Source organism: Mandrillus leucophaeus, unplaced genomic scaffold (genome assembly GCF_000951045.1).
Source record: "Mandrillus leucophaeus isolate KB7577 unplaced genomic scaffold, Mleu.le_1.0 Scaffold96, whole genome shotgun sequence".
Taxonomy (NCBI): domain Eukaryota; kingdom Metazoa; phylum Chordata; class Mammalia; order Primates; family Cercopithecidae; genus Mandrillus; species Mandrillus leucophaeus.
Window position 1 is genome coordinate 4,857,872 of NW_012110474.1, and position 21,324 is coordinate 4,879,195.

General features: G+C 43.3%; 1 protein-coding gene across 2 annotated transcripts in view; it reads left to right on the forward strand.

Annotated features, from left to right (window-relative positions):
- Window positions 1–15,117, forward strand: part of SLC22A16 (solute carrier family 22 (organic cation/carnitine transporter), member 16) — a 59,206-nt gene extending 44,089 nt beyond the window's left edge. Inside the window, exons 6-8 of one of the 2 annotated variants that reach the window (XM_011970640.1) lie at window positions 3,855–3,964; window positions 8,523–8,622; window positions 14,718–15,117. In XM_011970640.1, coding sequence (XP_011826030.1) covers window positions 3,855–3,964; window positions 8,523–8,622; window positions 14,718–14,927 — 420 coding nt within the window. In that variant the 3' untranslated portion in view covers window positions 14,928–15,117. The remainder of the gene's footprint in view (window positions 1–3,854; window positions 3,965–8,522; window positions 8,623–14,717) is intronic. The other variant, XM_011970641.1, reaches the window with a different exon arrangement.
- Window positions 15,118–21,324: the final 6,207 nt, after the last annotated feature.

A 21,324-nucleotide genomic window follows, 5' to 3' on the forward strand; every position in this document is an offset into this window, starting at 1 on the left:
TTTTTTTTTTTGAAGCAAATTAACAAGTTTATAGAAAGAGCTTGTCTTAACTTCAAACTCATGCTCTATGACAATTTGAGATGGTGCAGTATCCCTAGAACAGAGTGGCCAATGGTAGGTGTGTGGAGTGTGGCTGTGGAAGCTTAGGAAGGCTAGAAGTTTAGATCTTCGTGACATAGTTTTTTACTTTTGCCAAAGACATAAATTCTCAAAAAACTGGGCAATCTCATAAATACAAAAATGTTTCCAAAGACAAACACACATGGTTTTATATTATCTACCATTCTGGATTTTTCACGTCAGTACACTTCCCACTAGTATTGTTGCAGATGGGTGCTTCTGCTCAATAGTTCTCTGCTGTGAAATTTTTGAACAAGTTTTTATCTCCTGAGATGGTTTGGGCCTGGTGGGAATTTGGGCTCTGGTTTTGTGCCATTTGCAGGTGCGAGGAGGATTATGAGCATTAGAGCATTTCACAGGAAACACTCATCTCCACTGCAGTGAGTTTAAAAGTGGCAGGGCTGGCTGCCTCGCAGGGATCCTTAGAGAGTTTCTAAAGGCCCTGGAAGTGAGGAGAGGGCTGCTCATGCCTTTTGGGTAGTGGGTTAGAAGGCGGGGTCCCCTTATGCAGTCGGGTGCCTAACCTTATAGAGGGCTGCTTGCTCAATGACAGGTGTAGTGGAAATTCCCGCCTACACCTTCGTGTGCATCGCCATGGACAAGGTCGGGAGGAGAACAGTCCTGGCCTCCTCTCTTTTCTGCAGCGCGCTGACCTGTGGTGTCGTTATGGTGATCCCCCACGTGAGTTATCTTCTGTTTTATTTAGGGAATTGTTAGTTATACTGTGACAGTTTGATGGGAAGAATTTAGCTTATTACAGTTAAGTATGAAGGTCAATTCAGAGTATGATTTGGACAGAGTATATAATATTTAAAAATATGTTTTCTTTAAAACATTCTCTTTCTCTTTCTGTTATATAAGTAATATATGTTCATTTTAGAAAATTTAAGGAGAAACACGTAAAAACAAAACAAAACAAAAAAAACCTAACCTGGGTGCAATTACTCACACTTACAATCCCAACAACTCAAGAGGTTGAGGGTAGGAGGATGGCTTGAGTTCAGGAATTCAAGGCTGCAGTGAGCTCTGATCACACCACTGTACTCCAGCCTGGATGACAGAGTGAGACCTCATCTCAAAAAATAAAAAATATAAAGTTCATAATCCCAATTCCCAGAGATGACCAGTGTTGTATTTTGTAAATGAAATAATCATGTGTGAGGAAAGTCGATCACACTTTCCAGCATCATCATACTGAACATTCACTCATTTATTCATTCAACAAACATTTATCCACCATCTTTTATGTGCCGGGTGCTGGGAACACACAGCGCAGCCAGTTTCCATCAGTGTAACAAGAGGGCATATGGGACCCGTGTGTACTCTTTTGTCTAGGGTGGTCGAGGATGGTGTGCCTCTCAGAGGAGGTGACATGTGATCAGAACCCTCAATGAGGGAGGCAGCCATGGAGACATCTAAAGGATATGAGTCAGATATTCATGACTGTTAGAGTTTCAATACACTGTTTTTCATTGCAGGAGATTAGTAGTTTCCAGTGTCTGGTATGCATACACACCCCAAGGAGCTTGTTTTGAAAAACAGTTTCTTAGTGAGAAACACTACCAAGAAATTCCTGAAGTGACTTTCACATTCCTATATTTTGGCAAACTGCATCCTCGCAAAATACCTCTTGCATCCAGAAGTGCTTCCCCTCTTCCGAAAAAAGATGTTTTCAGACCTGTATTTTAATTCTTGATTTGGAAAATGTCACTATAACAGTACTTAAAATATTTAATGTTCCCCTGTGATTATATAATCATTAAGCAATAGTATATCAACATTTAGAGCAGAGCATTTTAAGTTTTGCATATCGTTTGAAATTTCATTTAAGCTAACGAGTGACTTCCTTTTATAGTAGCACTTTACTTAATGATTAGGATCGGTGAGCCAAATATTTTATGTAACGAAATTTCCAGGCGATTGATACCAACTAACTGAATGCAATAAAACTACTCAGGACAAGGAGGTCTCTGCTAATTCGAGGGAACTTCATCCACACCTTTAAAAAAGTAGTTTGCAGCCGGGCGCGGTGGCTCACGCCTGTAATCCCAGCACTTTGGGAGGCCGAGGCGGGCGGATCACAAGGTCAGGAGATCGAGACCACGGTGAAACCCTGTCTCTACTAAAAATACAAAAAATTAGCCGGGCGCAGTTGTGGGCGCCTGTAGTCCCAGCTACTTGGGAGGCTGAGGCAGGAGAATGGCGTGAACCCGGGAGGCGGAGCTTGCAGTGAGCCGAGATCGCGCCACTGCACTCCAGCCTGGGCGACAGAGCGAGACTCCGTCTCAAAAAAAATAAATAAATAAAAAAGTAGTTTGCAGTTAATAGTAGTTGAGTAGATGACAGCTGCCTTTAAGTTGGTGAAGAGTTGGGGAACACCAGAACCTTTGAGTTCTACAGTAAAAGGGACGATGAAAAAGAGGAGATTTCTAGAAATAGAGCATTAACCCACAACCACAAATATCTCCCTTCCAATAAATTTTTCCCCAAATGATAAGGTCGACACAATACAAATATTAATTTAATTAATAATTGTTAATTAATTTAATTTACAATTGTAATTAAGGTGACATTAGCTCTTTAATAGAGGCATCCCAGCATCTCAGTGACTTAACATAAAGGATGTTTGTTACCTGCTCATAGAAAGTTCCATGTATTTGTACCTAGTTGGCCAAAGCGGGAGTGGTGAGTGGGTGTTTGGGTCCATGGAGTCATTCAGGGATGCAGACTGACAGAGGCACTGCCGTCCTTAACACATCAGCCCCAAGGCCACCCTGGGTCTCAGCGTCCAGCTGGCAGATGGGGGAGGAGGGAGATTTCAGAATACAGGGTGTATTTGTTAGTTACCTTTGGAAGTGGAACATGTTAGGGAGAGTAAAAACCCAGGTGGATATAAAGGTTTTGCTGTTGAGGAATGTATCAGCCACAAAGAAACAAATGAACAAAAAGTCTGTACTAATAGTTCAGTTGCCACTTTCAAATTATTTTCTGAAGATAATTTATAAGCCAGGGATTACTGCCACAAAGGACACAATTTGTTTATTTGTTTTTTTCTAAAGTAAATAGATTAAATAGGTACAAGATCTCACTCTGTTACCCAAGCTGAAGTGCAGTGTTGTGATTATAGCTCTCCGTAATCTCGAACTCCTGGGCTCAAATGATCCTCCTGCCTTAGCTTCTCCAGTAGCTGGGACCATAGGCATGTACCATCACACACAGCTAATTTTTTTGTTTTTCTGTAGAAATGGGGTCTTGCTATGTTGCCCTGGCTGGCCTAAAACTCTTGGCCTCAAGTGATTCTCCTGCCTTAGCCTCCTAGTGCTGGGATTACAGGTGTGAGCCACTGGGCCCGGCCCACAATTTGTTTGTATGGCTCCTTGATTCATTCTGCTGGATCAGTTCCAGAAGGAGTGGGGAAATTCTTGGTGCCACCAGCACTATCTGGGCGTGTCTCCTTCCAAAACAGTCTTCCCAACTGGCTTTTATCACAGTTCAAACCCTCCAAAGTGGATGGGGAGGAGAGACACTAAAACTTTCCTCTACATTTCATAAAGATGAAAAGCTTTCTCAGACTGTGAGTAGAGTTTAATATATTCAAACAGAAAAATAAGGCTCTTCATTGTTCTGAAAAAATACTGAAGGAATTAGAATGTTTTAAGTAGTGATTTTAAAGATTTTATATTTTCCTTTAAAAATATTACTTGTGATGATCTATTCTGCTAAATTTTTTTCAGAAACATTATATTTTGGGTGTGGTGGCAGCTATGGTTGGAAAATTTGCCATTGGGGCAGCGTTTGGCCTCATTTATCTTTATACAGCTGAGCTGTATCCAACCATTGTAAGGTAATGATGAATTATTTTCTGGTTGTTTTCCTGTTATCTTTCACTTGTGTGTCATTTCATTGTATTTGGCCTTTAAATGTAAACGCTTCTTTTTCATAGACGTTACCTGGATCTCTGAGATGGGAAAATGACATGCTGATACTAATTTTTAGTCTGAGGCTTTGTACCATATTAGCGAGGATATTAAACAAATTATTTTGAAATATCACTCTATTATTCCAAAAACATTTTAAGTTTCAAGTACCATAGACTTCCACTGAGTCTCTGTATTGACTCAAAACTAATTTCTCAGGATGTGTCTCTCCATGTTCTGATGCCAATTGTGTTAGTCTGCGTGGGCTGCTGTAACAAAATACCACAGGCTGGGTGGCTTAAACAATAGAAATTTATTTTCTTATAGTACTGGAGGCTGGAAGTCCAAGAACAAGGTGTCGGCAGGTTTGGATCCTCCTGAGGCCTCTCTCCAAGGTCTTCAGGTGGCACCCTCTTGCTATGTCCCCAAGGGGTCTTACCTCTGTGTGCACCACTGATGTCCCTCCCTCTTCGTGTAAGACACCAGTCATATTGGATTAGGGCCCCACCCTAACAGCCTTATTTTAACTTAATCACCTCTTTAGATACCTTATCTACAAATGCCGTTACATCATAAAGTACAAGGGGTTGAGACTTCAACACTTGAACTTTGGGAGGCACAACTCAGCCCATAACACCAGTAATCATTGGCTCCCTGAGATTACCTCATCTGGAGGTTCTCAAAGCTGGCAGCTCATCAGAGTCATTGAGGCATTTCATAAAAAATACCAGTCTTGGGTCCTTACACCAGACCTGCTGGATCAATCCAAGAATGAGACTCGGGATTTTTTTTTTTTTCCTTTTTTCGAGATGGAGTCTCCTTCTGTCGCCCAGGCTGGAGTACAGTGGTGTAATCTCGGCTCACTGCAAGCTGTGCCTTCCGGGTTCAAGCAATTCTCTTGCCTCAGCCTCCAGGGTAGCTGGGATTACAGGTGCACACCACTACACCCTGCTAATTTTTGTATTTTCAATAGGGACGGGGTTTCACCATGTTGGTCAGGTTGGTCTCGAACTCCTGACCTCGTGATCCACCAGCCTTGGCCTCCCAAAGTGTTGGGATTACAGGCGTGAGCCACCGCGCCTGGCCGAGACTCAGGATTTTTAACAAGTCTGCAGGTGACTTCAAGTTTCCACTCCACCTCTTTGGGAATGTCTGATGTGATTCCCACTGATCTAGGAACCTCAGGAACTTTCAGGCTTTTAAAAAGCTTTTCCAAACACATTTTACTTGGAAACTCTTTATGTGGTGAAGAGGACAGAGGTCCTTTATGGAAGCTCTGTTGGGTACCTGGAATCCCCCCAGTGCCCTGCCTTCTTGCTCCAGGGGGCTGCAGCAGAACTTCCAGGCCTTAACAGTGCATCCTTTGTAAACCACAGTTCTTGTTGCAGCCCTGTGTCTAGATAAGACAGCTGAGAGCAGGGAGATCAAGTACCTGGTGCAAGACACACAGCTGGGACCCCAGCTATAAAGGGAAAGGATCCTTTCTCTGATTCTCCATTGGATTTTTTTTTTGAGACAGAGTCTCACTCTGTTGCCCAGGTTGGAGTGCAATGGTGTGATCTTGGCTCACTGCAACGTCTACCTCCCAGGTTCAAGTGATTCTCCTGCCTCAGCCTCCTGAGTAGCTGGGATTGCAGGTGTACACCACCATGCCTGGCTAATTTTTGTATTTTCAGTAGAGACAGAGTTTCACTATGTTGGCCAGGCTGGTCTCGAACTCCTGACCTCAAGTGATCCACCCTCCTTGGCCTCCCAAAGTGCTAGGATTACAGGTGTGAGCCACTGCGCCCGGCCCATCAGACTTTTTGACTCTTTTTTTCAAAATGATCCTGTATTTTAAAGTGTAAATAGTGATTAGGGTCACACTGCTGCCAAGAGATGCTTGTCCCACAGATCTCCCTCTGTGAAATTCCATAACAGTTTCCTATCTGCAGTCCTCCCTTAAATCCTCCAAGTGGCATTTTCCTAACACCTGCTTTATCAATAGAAGTTTTCATTTTCTAAGGGAAAAAATTTGTTAGTGAGCTTGGATAATTTCTTAGCCTGTTAAAGACCCAATCTTAATGGCTACAAATAAACAAACAAGATATTAAGGTGTTTCACAGGAAACTTTAAAAAAAATGTAACTGCTCAGCTAGTGGGTTCATCCCTTTTAGGAGTATATTATTTGTCATGTGTTACAAGTGTGAAAGGCAAGTGACTTTCTGTAGGGATAAGTCCATATAACACCAGCCCAGAGATGCCTCCTCCTTGTCTCCACAAGCAGGAGGGATGTAGGACCTGGAAAATCCATTAGTCAAGAGATAGCATAAATCGTTCCCTAGGAATTTTCCATGCCCGCACACCTGCCTGCTGAAATGCTAGGGCAGGCAGCCCTGTGGACCAGGATGGGTAAGTACATTTGTGTTGGCTGTAGATAGATTAATGGATATCTAGATGGATGGATGGATGGATGGATGGATGGATGGATGGATGGATGGAAGAATGGATAGATAGATAGGTACACACATATATCTAAGAAAAAAAGTTTATCAGACTAATATGTGACCAGCGGTATAGAATAGCAGAGGAATAACTCCCTACGTAATTGTCTATTAGCCAAGTTGTCTGAGAGTAGAGTTTTTCTTCTTCCTCCCTACTTCCCCTCTAGGTAACCCAGAGTGCTTGGGAGAGCAGTCTAATAATAAATACATCTTCTGTCCATTTTACAGGTTGTGGAACTGGGATTCACACAAGATTAGGGTCATGGTCAAAGGCACCTGGCTAGTCAGTGACCCATCAGAACTCAGATCCACATCTTTTGGCCCTTTTGGATATCCAGTGAAATACATGAGAATTTTTATGGGAGACAGTGCTTAACATTAGCAAGGGATGAGTTGCTAGCAGTAGAGCTTTAGTAGCAGAGGGGAAGAAGGTATTTTGGGGTAAGGGCTGCGTGGACTCTTCTCAGATCATATTGTGAAAGTGGCAGCCCTGTGCAGATGTACAGTAGCAGACAGGCAGAATAACAGATTACATTCTAGCGCTTACAGGTTGACAATGGTGGAGACTAGTTGAATGCAATAGAGAGTGAAGTTGCATAATTGCAAACTTACGTTGTGGCTTTGGCTCCCTTGTGCCTGACCCAGGGAAGAAGTCGCTCTAAATCAGGGAGAATATCTTTGGCATGTCCTATGGGACCCTTCTGGCCTCTCAGGTGGATTTCTGCTCAGCCAGGAAAAGCTGCAGATTTTCCCAGTTCAAAATTCAGATTGGACCAGATCCATGCAGTGCCTGGCACATATTAGACTCTCGACACGCATGTGCTGAGTGAATGCATGTTATACGCTAAAACGATGACAATCCAATCAAATAATGTCAATGTGCATTGCAATTATGAATGTTGTAGTATTTTTTAAGATCTTTTTTGTTGGCTTGGTTGTTGGTTTACAACCTCAGGTACATGACCTCAAAAAAATCCTATATGTAAATATTTAATACAGGAAATCTTTAACCAACTCTATGAGCTCCCTAAACACCCTAACACTGCATGCAAAACTTTACTTATGTATGATTTCTTTCTCAGAAGAATGCCATACTTTTTATCCGTTCTTTATAAATGTGTGTGACCCAGAAAAGATGAGGCACCATTAATTTGTAGAGATACTTACTCACATAAAAGGACAGTCTTTCCTTACTAACATTCTATACGTTTTCCTTAAGTAACCTTTAAAGAAAAGCACATTAAGATATTCCTTGACTCTAAAAAATTGAAATAGAGTAGTCCACAGGTATACGACACTTTGTTCTCTCAAATTCCCACTCCCTACCTGAAACAAATTCCTGCTGTAGAAGACCTTATTATTCTCAATGTTAGGCTGGATCAATACACATAAGGGCCTCACCTGCACAGCAGATGAAGAATGGCTTACCTCCGCACTCCTACCTTTTTTTGTCTTGAATTGTCTTGAATTATGTGCACGCTTGTATACACCACTGTTTCACACAATGTAGGTATTGTGATTTTTGAAAAATTTCAGTAAAATTGTTTTCAAGCTTACATTTTTTTATGGTCATATGTTGCCTAATGACGGGCATACGTTCTGCGAAATGCATCCTTTGGTGATTTCGTGGTTGTCAGAAGAACATCATAGAGTGAACTTACACAAACCTCGATGGCTCAGCCTGCGACACACCCAGGCTGCGTGGCACAGCTTATTCCTCCTCGGCTGTGACCCTCCACAGCATGTTACTGCACTGAATACTGCATGCAGTCTAACACAGTGGTATTTGTGTATCTAAACGTATTGAAAGATAGAAAAAGTCGAGTTAAAATGTGCTATTATAATCTCACTGGGCCGCCGAGGTTGACCAAAACGTTGTAATGCGGTGCCTGACCGCCCTTATCCTCGTTGGGGAGGGTGGGAAAGGAGCTGCAGAAAGCAGGTCCCTCAATCCCGGGTCACTTGCGCCTTACTCGTCTCGGCCTCTCTCCTCTGTTTCCAGGTCGCTGGCTGTGGGAAGCGGCAGCATGGTATGTCGCCTGGCCAGCATCCTGGCGCCGTTCTCCGTGGACCTCAGCAGCGTTTGGATCTTCATACCACAGGTGCGCTTCAGTTTGCAGACCCTTCCCGAGGCGACACCGAGGCAGTTTCTAATTGCCTATTAGCGACTTCTCTGTTGTTATTTATCAAAAGCCAGTACATCATTTCCTAACGGGGTTTGTAGAAACAACCCCCTTACCAACAGCTCGCCAGTCGGTGAGTAGGGTGGTGGCTGCTTTGTGATTGGCTGTTGGTGGCCTTCCACCACCGCTGAGCTGTTCATTACAACTCTGCCTGCCACAAAAGGGCGTGTCTTCACCCTTCCCTGGAAGCCAGGCCTGTCCCCACCCCCTGGCCTGGCCTTGCCTCTGTGTTTCCACTGAGTTCCTGCTGGGCAAGGCAAATTCTGGGGGCTGCCTGCTCCAAAAAGATTCTGTGGTGTCTAATGGAGAGGGTTAGGAACCCACGGTTCTCGGTTGACCCGAACCTGAGGGGCTCCGTTTCTGGCTCCAGCAGTGTGAGCCATTTGCCTGGCTTCAAAGAGTAAGAGCAGGGACACTTAGTTTGCAGATCCTCAGGTAGGGGCTGAGAGGCCGGGAAGGCACGTGAGCACTGCTGCACCTGGTGGACTCTTCTGCTCAGGAAGAAGATTCGGGATGGGTGGAGGGCAGGTGTGACTTGCCAGCCCGCAGACCCTCCCTCTCCCTCCCCTCCAGTGCCTCCTGTCTCTTTTCTGATTGCCCCTTAGATAGACTCAGTCTGCAGGATTTCCTCCCGGCCTCCTCCCTGCCCCCTCTCCTCCCGGCTCCAGGCACGGGTTTCCTCCAACCTCATGGACATTCTCCCTGGACGTCTCACCACAAACTCAATGTCTCCCAAGCAGAACTGGCCAGTGACACCTGTCTCCCACTTTTGGTTAAGGATAGGTCAGTGGCTTCAAGCATGACACTGTGGCATCGGCTTCTTATTCATCCTGTTCTTTCATCACCAAATCCTCACATTCTCCTTCAAAACCACCCCTGCATGCCTGGCTCCAGTGCCTACCAGTCTTCTCCTTGCTCTTCATCCCCCACCCCGTCTGGGTAGCATAGAAGGCACCACGGCCATGACCCAGTGCCCCTGTCAGCGTCAGAATAAAAGTCCAAACTAAGCGCTATCCAGGTCCTTTCCTGACTGACCCCTTGCCCAGCTCCCCTATTCTGTTCCTCATGCAGCTTCCCCTCCTCTCCACACTCACCCCCACTGCAAGAGTTCCCCTCTCCTCTCTGTCCCACCTCCTCCCCTTCCATGCCACTGCCCAAACGACCCCTCCAAAAAGAGCACTTCTCTCTCGTGTTTTCTGTTAAGTAGCCTTCCAGGTATCCTCTTTCCAGGAGGCCACCCAGATCTAGTGACCCCGCCTCTCCTTTTCTCAAGTGTGTCCGTACAGCATTCAGTGGGTGCCTCTTTCACAGTTGCTGTCGCAGTGTGGCTTTATCATTTGCACGTGTGTCTTCATCACCCCAGTCAGGCTGTTGTGCTTTGCAGAGCAGGACATTTTGCATCCCCACAGCTGGCCCTAGCCGAGTGTTTCTCTCAGCTTGTGTGCCACCCATGCTGTTATTCACCTACTATTTTAGATCAAATAGATTGACTTTTGGAAATTAGGTTTGTCCTAAACAATAATATCAGTGAGGTCATGGGTGTTATGCTAATTATGTGTTTTTCTGAAAGAGGCCAACATAATCTCACAAGTAATAAAACAGTGCTTGGCATCCCCCGGAGCTGCCTTGTACACACAGCAGGTACACATACTGCTCTTCCGGAATCACTGACTTGGCATGAGTGTCTCCCGCGTCCCCGGAGCTGGCGCTCAGTAAAGCGCTTGGATGTGCCATTGGGGTGTTAGAGCCCAGCCTCTTTCTCAGGCTGACTCTGAGGTTAAGAAACCATATGGGCTGTGTGGGAGGTGTTTTGGGAGAGTCTACCACCCTTTTTAGGTCATGAACTTTTCTAGAAGAATCTCCTTTGTGCTAGCACTTGTTTTCCTTATTTATTTTTTTTAAAAAGATAAAATGGAAAAGTGTTTATTAAAATAATCAGTTGAAACATGCAAATATAAAATAGATAAATTTATAAAAGCTAATTACCAAAAATAAAACCAAATAAATATTTTTTAATGGATATCTTTAAGGCTCAATTAAGGACTACGGACTTAGAAGGGATCTCTAATTTTATTTAACAGATATTTAAACAAGCTCCTTTTATTTTTATTATTTTTCTGAGACAGAGTCTTGCTCTGTCGACCAGGCAGGAGTACAGTGGTCTGATCTCGGCTCACTGCAACCTCTACCTCCCGGGTCAAGCGATTCTCCTGCCTCAGCCTCCCAAGAAGGGGGGATTACAGGCATGTGCCACCAAGGCTGGCTCATTTTTTAAATATTTTTTAGTAGAGACGGGGTTTCACTATGTTGGCCAAGCTGGTCTCGAACTCCTGACCTCAGGTGATCAGCCCATCTCGGCCTCCCAAAGTGCTGGAATTACAGTCATAAAGCACCATGCCCTGGCTACACAAGCTCTTTTTTAAAGTGCTTTACAAAAATTAGTCTTCATGTAATGCAGATGCTGTTATTCTCTTCATTTTACAGATGAGGAGACTGATGGACAGAAAGTAATTATTAGCCCAGGGTCACACACCTTAAAGGTGACAGAGCTGGGATTTGAACCCAAATACCATGCTCCCTTGCCTTTTACACAAGGTCCAACAAACAATCTATACAAAAACGAGCACAGAGCAGTCAGCTCCTTGTCCAGCCTGGCCCTGAGTAGCCCGTTCCTTCTCTAAGACAGTCTCTGGCCGCAAGGTGTGGTGTACATTTGTGGGAGTAGTCTGTGAATGTGCTTCCTTTGGATCTGACGAGTATTGCCTATTGTTTGTAATGAGTCAAAAAAAAAAAATCAAATTTCCCATTAAACTTGTTTATGGATGTCAAACTGCCTGGGGAGCCAGTGTTTCATATAAACATGGAAGATGTTTATATTTTCTCTTTTGAAAAGAGGCACATGAAAAATCACTCGTTCTGATGCTTTTATTATCAAGCATTATTTTCTAGTAATCTAAAAAAGGTGGACACGTTAATTAGCTTTTTGTGTGTTCATTAACTCATTTGGCAAACGTTGACTGAGTGTTGGTTTTGAACTAGCCACCCTGCTAGGTGCGAAGGAGCAGATGAAAGAAATAGCCTGTCTTGAGGGACGTCCAGTCTGGTGGGAAGAGCAGGAGAGCAAATCATCACCAGCCCCGAAGAGAAGGGCTGGAGCGGGGAAATGCCAGGTGTGGTGATTTAAAAGATACAACAGTGGTAATCATGGAACATTAAGAAACATCTTGTTTTTCAGTGTATCATAGCAGTAAGGCAGGAGCGGTGGCTCACACCTGTAATCCCAGCACTTTGGGAGGCCGAGGCGGGCAGATCACAAGGTCAGGAGTTCGAGACTAGCCTGGCCAATATGGTGACACCCCATCTCTACTAAAAATACAACAATTAGCCAGGTGTGGTGGTATGTGCCTGTAGTCCCAGCTACTCAGGAGGCTGAGGCAGAAGAATCACTTGAACCTGACTGCCTGATTAGTCTTACTACCAAGCTAAGAATATATATATACACACTGCATATATATGTTGCATATATATATACACCGCATATATATGTTGCATATATATATACACCGCATATATATATGTTGTGTGTATATATACACCGCATATATATATATGTTGCGTATATATATACACACACACACACACAGAGTAATGAGAGCTTGCATTTAATTTCATCCTCTCAACAGTCATTTGCGACAGATACTATCCTTTCATCCATTTTACAGAAAAGGACTCTGAGGAGCAGAGAGGTTAAGTAACTTGTCCAAGGCCACACAGGTAGCAGGTGCCAAGTACCCAGGCAATATGCATATGGAGATTATAAATGGGTCAAGAACATTTCTTTTTCCTTACTTTTTTATTTTTATTTTTATTTTTTTGAGACCAGGTCTCTGTCACTGAGGTTGCAGTGCAGTGGCGCAATCTTAGCTCACTGCAACCTCTGCCTCCTGGGCTCAAGCGATTCTCCCACCTCAGCCTCCCAAGTAGCTAGGACCACAGGCACATGCCACCACACCTGGCTAATTTTTGTATTTTTCGTAGAGAGTTTCACCATGTTGTCCAGGTTGGTCTCGAACTCCTGACTTCAAGAGATCCGCCAGACTTAGCCTCCCAAAGTGCTGGGATTACAAGTGTAAACCACTGCACCCAACCTTTGAGAACTGTTTTTTTTTTTTTTTTTTGAGACAGAGTTTCGCTCTTGTCGCCCAGGCTGGAGTGCAGTGGCGGGATCTTGGCTCACGGCAACCTCTGCCTCCTGGGTTCTAGCGATTCTTGTGCCTCAGCCTCCCAAGTAGCTGGGATTACAGGCATGGGCCACCTCACTCAGCTAATTTTGTAATTTTAGTAGAGACGGCGTTTCACCATGTTGGCCAGGCTGGTCTCAAACTCTTGACCTCAGGTGATCCACCACCTCAAGCCTCCCGAAATGCTGGGATTATAGGCATGAGCCACCATGCCTGGCCCTTTGAGAACTTCTTGTTGAGGGAAAATAGCCAGCAAAAAGGAAAAGGTCAAAAATCTGTGAGAAGGAGGTTGGACCATGGATGGAGGGAGATCTCTGAGGAGGAGGTGAGAGGTGATAGGGTCTGGAGAGCGTGAAAGGGTCTGCCTGGCCGGAGGAGGGAGGGGTGGGAAAGGGGGGACTTATTTCAGTGTTTGGTTTGGGGTTTGTGGGCTTGTGGGGAGCTGTCAGGGGAGCAGGAGTGAGGAGGAGGTGGAGAGGTCTGATTTGTTTACTGCCTGACTAGTCTTACTACCAAGCTAAGAAGAAAAATTCCATTCTGTTCTGGATCTTCCATTTGATTCTATTTTGCTTTTAGACTTACTCAGTGTTTTTCAGACCCTGACTTAGGGCTCTTCTGGGGTTTCTAGATCATTGGATATACTTGCCATGTCTTGAGAGACCAGAAAACGTCTTTTAAATTCCTTTGGAATGTCACTTGTAATTCCGCTACTGCTTCTGGGTTAAGCTTACTCATATATTTCTAAGAATTAGGTTATCAGTGCTCTGCAAAACAAAATAAAAGACTGCCTTCCCAAGTCTCATCTGTTATGGATGTGATCTGGCATCGCTTCACATTTGCTCTATGTATTTTATGATTCTCATTCTCAGATGCTATAAACATACCAAGCGTGTAGATTTATGAGAAAAGCCATACCTTAATTTATTTTTATAGGGTCTTTCCAGCAAATATATTTTGCTAATGGAGTTTAAATTAAGTAAGGATGGATTGTGTTTTTACAGATTGCATGAGATTTAGCTCTGTTAATAAAAACCACCCAGCATCTTCATGATGATAAACAGAGAATAGATATGCAGACTTTAATTTTTAATATGATCTGCATTTTTAAAAGCAAATGCCTTGGCGCTAGTCTAAAAGGCTGCCTTTTATGTGTCAAAACCTGGAAAATAAAGAAATCATACCGAACTGTATAGGAAATTATATGGATCCCTCCCCCATAAAGTGGCAATTTGTTTTCACTGCCTCTGGTTAGCTTCCCCCAAATTCCATAGATTCCAGTTGATTGAAACCTGTTTTCATTCATTCATTCCCTATCATTTACTGAACTCTGATAGTGTACTGATTATTGAGGCAGGGACAGGGTTGACTAAGACATGCGTGGCATGTCCTAACCCAGGGCTCAGTTGCTTGTCTCCTCCACAAGACTCTGGGGTCTGGAAAGATGGGGCAAGGGTCTTTTTTTCATTGTGACCACAGCTCCTAGGACAGCGCCTTCAGGAGTAATAATGCAGACAGTAGCTGGCAATTGAGTAGGCGCTCCACGTTGGCTCATGAATGAATGAATGAGTGAGTGATGAGATTAAGCCTCATTGGTGACGAAAAGAACTCGAAGTCCAGCACAAGTAACCAAAGGTCTCACTGAGTAATCACAGTGACAACTGTTATGTCAAATTCAATTGCATTACCCTCTGAAAACAGTTAGGAAATTCTGTTCTCCGAAGGGTGTGTTCCTTTCTTGATGTGTCACTTATCATTATTTTTAATTCCTTCTAGCTGTTTGTTGGGACTATGGCCTTCCTGAGTGGAGTGTTAACACTAAAGCTTCCGGAAACCCTTGGGAAACAGCTGGCAACTACTTGGGAGGAGGCTGCAAAACTGGAGTCAGAGAATGAAAGCAATTCAAGCAAACGACTTCCCACAACTAATAATAGTGGGCTGGAAAAACCAGAAGCGATGACCCCCAGGGATTCTGGTCTTGGGTGAATAAATGTGCCATGCGTGCTGTCTAGCACCTGCAATATTATTTACCCTAATGCCTTTGTATTAGAGGAATCTTATTCTCATCTCCCATATGTTGTTTATAGGTCTTTTTAATAAATTTTGTAAGAAAATTTTAAAGCAAACATGTTATAAAAGAAATAAAAACTAAGATGAAAATTCTCATTTTTAAAAACTGCTTTCTTATTGCTGCAAAACTATTTTTCCGCATTTGCTTTTCTATGTCGTTGATTCTCAACCTTTCCCCACCACTCCCTACCATGCATGCCGGAGGGAGTTCACCTATTTCTATCCCACCAGTGCCACCCCTCCACGGCTTCCCAAAAGAAGGGGGCATGTGAGAATGCTTTTCTTTTGACAAAGCTCCTTGCAGATTCTATTTCTGATATTTTTTCCCCTCTTATGAAAATCATAGCTCTAAAAACAAGTGCTATTCAGAAATGCCCTCTCAAAAAATGCTTACCTTCACAATTAAACCATAAAAAAATCAGAGCTACGAAAATGATGTCTTGCTTCCCAGAACCTTGAGCCAAGAAGGCTTGAATGTGCAGACAGTCGTGCTTGTGTTTGGTCCAGATAAGGGACACTTACCTGCCAGTGTCCAAGAGTGAGCTTTCTAGTCTGGTGTCCTTATTGTCCCAAAGTTACCAAATTCTCCCTATAAGTCTCCTTTACAGCCCAGAGAGGCCGTGACTTTTTAACCCACTGCAACCTTTTTCAGTTGTCAGATCATCCAGGAAACTGACTTTAAGCACCATCTGGATTTGTTGCCAGTGTAAAAATGTTTGTAAGTATTCTTGCCTTTAAAAAAATAATTTACATGAAGACTTTACTCTTTTGTTTTTTTACTATACATTTTTTCCCAACTCTACTTGAAACCATAGTCTTTCAAAATTTTTCAAAAACATTAATATCCTGGACACTTCAACTGCAAATTATGTCATCTTCTTATCTGTGGAAAATTATTCTTATCTGTGGAAGAATGCATTTCAGATTTACAGTCAGTTTCCCATAGGTTTTGGGTTTTTCCTTACTGTGGTTTCATCATAAGTTCATTTTTTGTTGTTGTTGCTCTTGAGATTTTGCTATAGGGTGGTATGTCTTATATCCTGCATTTGAATTGGTGAAATATTAGCATTATCTGCAGAGGCAAGTAAAAGAAGGCAGTTATATAGATGTTGTGAGTTTAAGAAGCATTGCCAAGGGGAAAAAAAGGAGGGATTTAACCTGAATTATTGACTTTTTATATGACTTTAGTTCCCTGGGTAATTGCTTAGTTCTTCACTTGGTCTTTCCATTAACAAAGGAAAAATAAAGCCAAAAACTTTTCTCCCTTTATAAAAGAAAATAACATATATAGGAGTTTATGGAGAAAAAGGAGGAAGACTTTTCTTGAGCTTTTCTCTCATTTCTTATTTTGTCTCTTTTTTCTTTTCCCTCAGCCTATTTTTCTACTGCCATTAAAGCTCTTCCTCTTAGTTAACATTTGATTCTTGCTTTCTTTCCTTTTTTGAGACAAGGTCTGGCTCTATCCCCAGGCTGGGATGCAGTGGGCTTACTGCATCTTCCGCCTCCTGAACTCAAGCAATCCTCCCACCTCAACCTCCCGAGTAGCTGGGACTGCAGGCACCTGCCATCATGTCCAGCTAATTTTTGTATTTCTTTGTAGGATTTGTATTTTTTGACAGGATTTCACCATGTTGCTCAGGCTAGTCTCAAACTCCTGAGCTCAGGTAATCCACCCGTCTCAGCCTCCCAAAGTGCTGGGATTACACAGATGTGAGACACCAGGCCTGGCAACACTTTCTTGACTTTACTTTTATATTCTGTTAGTTTGCTTAGGTGATCATAGCAAAATACCACAGACTGAGTGGCTTAAACAAGAGAAATTATTTCTTCATAGTTCTGAAGGCTGGAAGTTCCAGATCATGGTGTTGGCACGGTTGGTTTCCTCTGACACCTCTCTGGCTAACAGCTGGTTGCCCTCCTGCTGTCTTTTAACATGGTCATCTGTTTGTGTATACACACCCCTGGCTGGTATCTTTCCCTCTTCTTTTAAGACCATCTGTCATATTGGATTAGGGCTCCACTCCAATGACCTCATTTTAACTTAATCACCGTTTGAAGACCTCAACTCCATATATGGTTGCATTCTGAGGGTTGAGATTTCAACATATGAATGTTGAGGCATTTCTTTACATTTTTATTGCCCACTGTCTTTGTCAGTTTGGGCTGCTATTCAAAAAATACCACAAACTGGTCAGCGTAAACAACAGAAATGTATTTCTTACAGCTCTAGAGGCTGGGAAGTCCAACATTCATGTGGCAGAAAAGTAGGTTTTATTCCAGGGCTTTTTCTCTTGACTTTTAGTTGGCTGCTATCTCACTGTGTGCTCACGGGACCATTTCTTTGTGTGCACAGATGTGGAGAGACAGCAAGCTCTCTGGTGTGTCTCTTATCATAAGGGCATAATCCTGTACAAGGGCCCCACCCTCAGGACCTCATCTAACTCTAATTACCTCCACAAAGCCCCATCTTCCAATACCATCACATTGATGGGGGGTAGGGCTTCAACATATGAATTTTCAGATCATGACATCTACATATGTGTGACTGTATCAGTCAATGTCTAGTCAGGAAAACAGAAACCACCGGAAATAATTCAAACAGAGAGGAATTTCATGCATAGTTAGTTATAAAAGTGCAGGAAAAACTGGTGGAACAAAATGGAGAAGTTACCTAGGGATCAGGAAGCCACTACCATGACTGGGTTGGGAGCCCACAAGCCTGCACTTTCTGCTTTCACTGCTCAGGCTGAAACCACATTTCTGCTGCTGACCAGAAACCTAGGAGCCCACATCCCCCACTGATTCTACTGAAACTGCCTATTATGCTTTCAACTGGAAGGGGTTGAATTTTTAGATTAAGTTGGGGAAAATTCACTCTTTTTTCTGGTATTGACTCTTCTATCTGTTATCATGGATTATCTCTCTCCATGTACTTGGGTCATCATTAATATCTTTTAATGAAGTATAAGTTTCTCCATAAAGGTTGTACATGTTTTTTGTTATATTCTTACATGTAAATTTCCATTATAATTAGAAATGAGAAGTTTCTAATAATTCTATTTTCTGACTGTATATTGCTGGCATAAAAGAGATTGATTTTATATGTTGATTTTGCATCCATCAACCTTGATTAAAGTATTTTTAATTCAAAAGGAAAAAATTTTCTTTACTGGGGCAGGGTGCAGTGGCTCATGCCTGTAATTCCAGCACTTTGGGAGGCTGAGGCAGGTGGATCACCTGAGGCCAGGAATTTGAGACCAGCCTGGCCAACATGGTGAAACCCCATCTCTACTAAAAATACAAAAAAATTAGCCAGGCATGGTGGTGTACACCTGTAAGCCCAGCGACTCAGGAGGCTGAGGCAGGAGAATTCCTTGAACTTGGGAGGCAGATGTTGTAGTGAGCCGAGATCTCACCATTGCACTCCAGCCTGGGTGACTCTGTCTTTAAAAAAAAAAAGCTTTTTTTTTTCTTTACTGGAAGAAAAATTAGGCTTTTTGTTGTAAAAGTTCACAAATGCGTATCATGCAGGAAGCCAAACATACTTTGTTCCTTCAGCATTTCTTAATATGTACAACCTTCTGGTTTTATACTTGGAAAATGCTGATGATCTATAATAGTTGGAACCTAGCTGTAACACATCCGATCTGTCTCTGATTGCAAATATTTCAAAGAGTACTTCACCATAGCATTGGAATGATCAGAGAACAAACCACATACAAGTAGGTAAACTTCAAATAGGTGACCTTGTTTCTCAGTTCTGTGTCACTGAGGTTCATGCACTAACTTGACTTTGACAGGCCGCCAAGTGTGAGAGGCAATGGAAGCCTGGAAATAAAAAAGCCCTGGCTGTAAGCTTCCTACTTAAGCAAACCAACCTCTCTTTACCTCAGTCTTCTCATTTGGAAATTCAGGATTATCATACAATGTCCCTCTGGGAATGGGAAGATTAAATGAAATAATATATCAACATCATTTAATGCCCCTCTGCACAGCCCCGATATTTTACAAGGCTGTTTCTCCATTCACTGTATGTGATTCCACCTACATTAGGTGTCCTGTCCACTCTTGGTCTTGCCCAGTGGGCATGGGGGCCCCGTCTGTCAGTGCTCCACATGCTGTCGCTGTCCTGACTGTGCCCTACCACATGCTGTTATCTTCCCTCATGGACTCTGCAGTTTAGCTACCTGGAGATACCTCTGCAGTTTCCCTTGTGCTCTGGTATTTAGTTTCCATCCATGATAGCTGCAGGAAAGACTGTGAAGCTAATGACGCATACACTTCAGGCCCCTTCAGTTGGACAGGCTCCTGTGATGGAGCTTAGTAATAGGTCCACTTGGACATAAGCTTTCACAGAATTTTGTAAATTTTGCAAAAGTAAGATCTAGTCACTACAGTCAGCTGAGACCACTGTCTTTTTCCATTTGGTTTTTCCTTCTATCACATTCCTCCTCTGTCACATGGCATCAAAGTGGTCACAGGCATTCTTTTCTTTTGTGACTTTGTATTTTTTTCCTCTAAAGAGGGCTCTTGAAACTGTACAAACTTCAGACCCCATAAAAGCTGAATCCGTCCCCTGAATCACTGTTAAAAGGTATGTTGTTAGGGAGGTTCACACTCAAAATATGCTCTGAATATACTCAATTAAATGCTCTGTTCTGAGGGGCCCACCTGTGTCCTTTCTCTCACTCCTATCAAATACGTAATGAAAACATACTAAATGCAAAACAGTGTAGGCAAGGGGGTACTTAATAAAATCTTTTACATGGTGTAGAGGAACATTTTCTTATCGAAGATGGTAAAGTTGACTACGGCAGCCAATGTCTTTGGCAACTTCCCCCAACAGAATATCTGGAAGTTTGGATGTTTGTTGTTTTACCTGAATTTGCCAGAAGTCAGTGATGGCTGCTGTTTTTATGTCTGAAGTCTACAGTGCACCAGCGTTTCACTGACAACTGCTTGTTCTCTAAGTAAGTTAATTTTTTAAAAATTCCCGGCCTCTCTCTGGGTTCACCCATGCCAGTTGGTGTCAGCCATTCTGCTGGAATTGAGGATCTGAAGAACACCTTAAGCAATTCTTGGGAAAAAGATCCACTGTCAGGGATTTTACCTGTAGCAACAAGTTGGGGGAGCAGGTGGTCAGCATCAGCATGCTACCTGATTCTTGATTAGTTAGCAGTTTCAGGGAAGCAGTTCAAAAGTACACCAACCCACTCTGGTCAATGTCTAACTAGAATTCTCCCTAAAGCCTGGTGTATAATCTCATTAATCCTGTGAGGATGATTTCACTGTCCTACTTCCCTGCCCCAAACTGCTGTACACATGGGAATCCCTGGCGCCTGAGCCTGGTATCTTCAATAGTCTTCCAAAGAATACAGGCTTAGGTCCTGCATTTACTGGCCACGGACACACCAGCAAAGCTAACACCCTGTGAGCCAAGAACACCCATGGGGAGCACAGCAGGAGGGGGAGGGCGGCTAGGGAAACCCTAAATGTGCTGCAGAGGTGAGGCCCTGGGGACCTGTGCAGCCTAAGTTTAAAAGTCTCTGAAGAAGTGTTGGGAAGATGATGAAGCCCAGCTGCCCTGCAGTCTCAGGGAGATCACGTCAATTCTTTGGACCCCAACCACTCACCTGGATAGCAATAACACTAGATTCTCCCCAGGTGGTTCCTGAGGTCCCTTTTAAAAGTCATCCTCAATGATACCTAAATCAATTTTCCCATCCATTTTCTGAAGGACCCTTCACTCAAGTCATAGTGCTACAGCTCTGTGTTTAAAAAAAAAAAGGGCTTATTAGTCCTATCTGTATAGACTCTGCACTACTACAGAGAAGCTTTCTTTCTGGGTTTCACTTCTGAGTATGTTCTCCTCTTGTTGCTTTTCAGGAAAACATAGAATCCTAACATGTGCCAGGGGAAGAAAGAGCCTTCTCAGATCTCTTCCGTGGCTCCCATTGCTTTTTGCACACAGTCTTGCATCCTAGCCAGATTTCCAGCACTTTCACACCCTGGTCTTGCACAAGCCTCCACATGAACCCCCCACTCTTTCCTCAGCTCACTTTGAACTTCCTGCCTCTGGGGCTTTGTCTCTCCAGAGATTTTTCTCCCTCCTCTTCTTTGTCCATCCAAATCCCACTGATTGTTTGGGGCCTTCCTCACTTCCCATTTATGCTCCTGGACCGGCCACTGGAGTCCACCATACTCCTCTCTCTCCTGATCCTTCACAGCACCTGCAGTAGGTGCTGTTGGTTAGAGGACAATCTTATTCTGCCTTGTTTCCTTTCTTGAGGGAGAAAACATCTCAGAAGTTCTT